At 51.4% G+C, this 4,197-nt stretch overlaps 1 protein-coding gene across 2 annotated transcripts in view; it reads left to right on the forward strand.

The window, feature by feature from the left end:
* Positions 1-789: 789 nt before the first annotated feature.
* Positions 790-4,197, forward strand: part of CES5A (carboxylesterase 5A) — a 26,269-nt gene continuing 22,861 nt past the window's right edge. Inside the window, exons 1-2 of one of the 2 annotated variants that reach the window (XM_081806580.1) lie at positions 790-1,572; positions 2,712-2,916. In XM_081806580.1, the coding sequence (XP_081662706.1) occupies positions 1,500-1,572; positions 2,712-2,916 (278 nt within the window). In that variant the 5' untranslated portion in view covers positions 790-1,499. Of the gene's footprint in view, positions 1,573-2,692; positions 2,917-4,197 lie in introns of those variants that run through there. The other variant, XM_081806579.1, reaches the window with a different exon arrangement.

Below are 4,197 nucleotides of genomic sequence, written 5' to 3' on the forward strand. Positions count from 1 at the left end.
AGCAAAGTCTGCAGGGCATGCTGGGAACATTTTAGAAATTCTCACCCCATCCCCCATTCATCTCCTGGGATTTGTGGTCACCTCAAAGGTGGGCAGTCTGAACATCTAGACATTTGACACAGGCAGTCCCTTTCTTCCTTACTCATCATCATACCTAGGGACTGCTGTCCATCACTGTTCACTGGATTTCAGGGGGCAATTCGAGCTGTTGTCAAGGTTCCATTTGAACCATAAGTGATTTTTGCTGAATTAAGAATCAAACCTTCAGAAAGGACTCTACCCAAGTCCTATTTCCATAATTCCTGGCACTGTCAGTGATGCATCAGAAATGGACCTGGATTTGGGAAGAAAGGTATTTATTGGAGTACTGCTAATCTGTAGAGATTTACAGAGCACCTGCCTTTAGCAGAATGCATCCGGCAGCCCCTTGCTCTGCCTTTGAGGAAGGCTTTCCCTGCCTGTCGTGTAGAGTTCTGTATCCAGCAGGCACATAATACCTGCTTGTGACAACCCCGCCTCCCTCAGGAGGTGACTCCTCTGGGAGACCTGTGCATTAGATTGATGCTTCCCAAACCCACCATTGATGTTGTTCAAGTCCTGCTCCCAGATCTCCAGGGGGGCCGAGCAGAAGGACACAATTTCAACAAGTACCCCACATAATTCTGATTCCACCCACCAAACCCCAAGCACTTGGGAAGCCCCCTCCTGGACCCTTTACCCCGAGGGTGGTGTGGACCCTGCTGGAAGCAAGATGGTGATTTTTCTGGGTCCTGAGCCGGATCTTCAATGACCCACCAGAATGCTAAGGACGGGCTTCAACAGAACCACCCGCGTATAGGAATTTCACCTCTTTGGACTTGTCTCCTCGTATTTACGTGGGGGTGCTGGGTCTAGATCAGAACTGCAGACACAAATCAAGCCAGTAGAAATACTGCATTGGGCTCATATCATGATTTTTAAAAATTGAAGCCACATATAAAAATCAAGAGAGATCACTGACTTCTGGTTTGGTGTACCTACATTGTCATAAGCCAAATATTCGCTGGAGTTGAGAAGTCATTGCGCCTTTAAGAGAGGGCATGTGCTGTGTCCCACAGTCCCCACCACATCCTATTGGGCTCTCTTGGCCAGCTTCCATTCACTGCTTGTTTACTGCCTTCCTGGCCCCTGCAGGGGCTGGAGTTAAGGTCTTTGACTTCCCTGATCCCCAGTGTCCCTTGTATTTGTCCCATTCCGCAGGCCCAGGGCCTGCCACATTATCCTTCCCCAGCTTACAAGTTAATCATCAGCTTCTCCTTATGTAAATCAGAACAGGAAAGTCTTGCTTGGCCAATTCCTCCGAAAATCTTGGTCCGCTGCCTCTCTTCACCAGCCTGGTGTCCTGTGTCTGCCTGCTCAACATTTGTCTGCTGACAGGAAGCCCTTTCTTGTCCCTGACGGAAGCTCTCTGAGGCCAGCTGCGGCCGTGGAGGTGCAAGGAGTCCAGGCAGGCCAGCCGGATGAGCGGGGAGTGGGGGCATCAGGGCCAGACCCTGATCTGGGCTGTTTGGGTCCTTGCAGCTGCCACCGAGGGTGAGACACCCTGTGGGAGAGGAGAGCCCTCAGAAGTTGGGGTAGGGAGATTTCCTTACCATAGAGGATTTTCCACTAGTGCAAACAAACCCATCTCTCGGAGGTCCGAAGGCTCATAAAAGGCTATGTAGTAACCTCGGGGCACCTGACCAATGTCCTGGTGTTACTGAAAGCCACCACCAGCCCCCCCCCCGCCCCCGCCAGAGTCTCCTTTGTGGGAGTGGGTAGAGTGCAGAAGACCCCGGTCCTGTCCGTGGGTTGCTCACACCTTGTCGGAGCCTGGAGAGCCCTCTGTCAGAGGCACCGGGGAGGGGCTAGGATGGAGCCCGAGCTTTGTACTGCTGCCCGCCTGGACAGGACTTTCTGTATTAGAATGACATTAGAGCGGGTAGCACCAAGACACCTGAGTCCTGCTCAGTAAGTAGCTGGCAGTGAACTTCTCAGCACTCCATATTCTATGTGGAGACCGAGAAGCTTGCACTCTCGGGTTCCCAAAATGTCATCCTCATATCCCCGGAGGCGGATGAGCTGATGTCAGGTGACAACATCATGCGAACTTTTTACTTTCGTTGATGTATATTCATTTTCATGTGTATTCAGAAACATAGGCCTAACTCATCCAAAGCCCAAGTCCATAGCTGTTACTGCTTGGGAGTCCGCTGGGTAAGATTTTTAAAGTTTATTTAAATTTAATTTTAAGAAAAACCAAAAAGCTAGTAGTCATATAGGGGATGTGCAGACAGGCCAGCAAGTGTGCTGATGGGTATGAAGACGACTCTGGGCCAGATGACTTTGTGGGATGCTAGGGTCTGCAGAGCCTGGCATCCATCAGTTCCAGAATAAGGGAAATCTGCTCTGTGGAAGGGAGAGCTTCCTTGTTCCCCAGGGTGACCGGGGCAAATTTTGGGGCTCGGTGTTGTGCTCCTAGGAGAAACTAAGTCGGTGCTCTGATGCAGGTGCTTTCTAAGGCAATCTTGAAAGAAGCCCTGGACAGGGGTTCATTGACAGGGAGTCTAGCTACTTCCTGTTGCCCAGCCTCTGGGCTGAGAAAGAGTGCCCCCAGTGAGGGGAGCTCCTAGTTGGGCTCATTCCAGTTCTCTATCCAGCCACTCCTGATTCCTCCCTGTGTGTTCCCTCAGGGCCAGCCGCGGATGCACCGATGAGGAGCACCAGGCTGGGATGGGTCCGGGGGAAGCAAGCCATTGTGCTGGGAAGCACCATGCCTGTGAACATGTTCCTTGGGATCCCCTACGCTGCGCCCCCTCTAGGACCCCTGCGATTTAAGAAACCAAAGCCTGCCTTGCCCTGGAATGAGCTCCGAGATGCCACGTCCTACCCTAAATTGTAAGAGCAGGCTCAGTCCTGTGGTGGAATGTGACCTGGGCATGGGGGCAGAGTACTGAAGGGGAATAAAGGTCATGCAGCTCCCTGGGAAAGGTGGGGGCACCAAGGAGGAGGAGGAGGGGTGCGGAAGTGGACAAGGGCTTCAGTAATCCCATGGCCCCCCAGCTAGCTAATCAGCAGGATCACTGGTGGTGGTGTTCAGAGCACGCAGATTCCTTGGGCTCCCTTCTTGGGACTTCCTGAGTCAGAATCTCCAGAGCTGGGCCCAGGAAACTGGTTTCACTGGAAGGTGTCTAGTGATTTGAGGACCAATCGGCTTTGGAAACCACTGTGACGGACTTACTGAGTCTTGGTCCAGGTGTTTCCATGTCACCCCCCACCTAGGCTTAGTCTCCAGGGTCCAGACTGGCTTTGGGGTGAAGAACCACCCAAGAGGGATTTCAGCTCTAGTGCTCTGTGCCCAATGCAGGGAAATCCACAAACACCTGTAGAATAAATGTGTGTGTCCTGGGTCAGGAGCCCCCCGTCATTGCAAATGTTCAAGCTGAGGTTGGTGAATCGTGATGAGGACTTAAGCATAGGTTGGGAGGTGAGACTTGAAAATCCCCCAGAATCTTCTGATGCTCAGATTCTGGGAAGTCCTCAGGTTGGGCCACACTGGTTCTTGGTTCTTGGCCTTGGGGTCCCAGGCAGAAGGAGTACCCTTGTGCCAGGAAGCTGTCTAAGCCACAGAAGAACCCATGTGGCCCAGGGACCGAGGACACTAAGCTGAAACTCATCTGTTCCTTCCTTCATGTATTCATTCAACTAATATCCATTGAGAACCAACTCAGTAACTGCCTCTCTGTAAGGCCCTGGGGGCACACAGTGGGCTGGTCACAGCTGCCCTGAAGGAACTTGTAGGCTGGTGGGGGTGGTAGGGGCATAAATAATAACAACGATTAAAATATAGAGTGACAAGGGCAACCTTTTAGGGGATCAGAGAAGGATGCTGAGAAGGAACCACCTAGTCTAACCTTGGAGGGAGGTCAGGGATGGCTTTGCTGAAACCAGTGAGGCCTTGATTTCTCATAAACAATATACAAAGGGGCAAAAATGCATAAGCACTTGTCTGAGTGGAAGAGGCATATGGGGGTAAATTTGCAGTGATGGTTTCCTACCGCCTAAGCTGTACACTCTTCTATTAAAAAAAATTAACACTAATTGAGCCCTGAGAATATTAGGAATCACATATATTGGTCTCACTCAATCCTACTGTGTCACATGCTCAGTCCTAGGGAC

This window comes from Leptonychotes weddellii, chromosome 16, assembly GCF_054177405.1.
Source record: "Leptonychotes weddellii isolate Sample4059 chromosome 16, ASM5417740v2, whole genome shotgun sequence".
NCBI classification, from domain to species: Eukaryota; Metazoa; Chordata; class Mammalia; order Carnivora; family Phocidae; genus Leptonychotes; species Leptonychotes weddellii.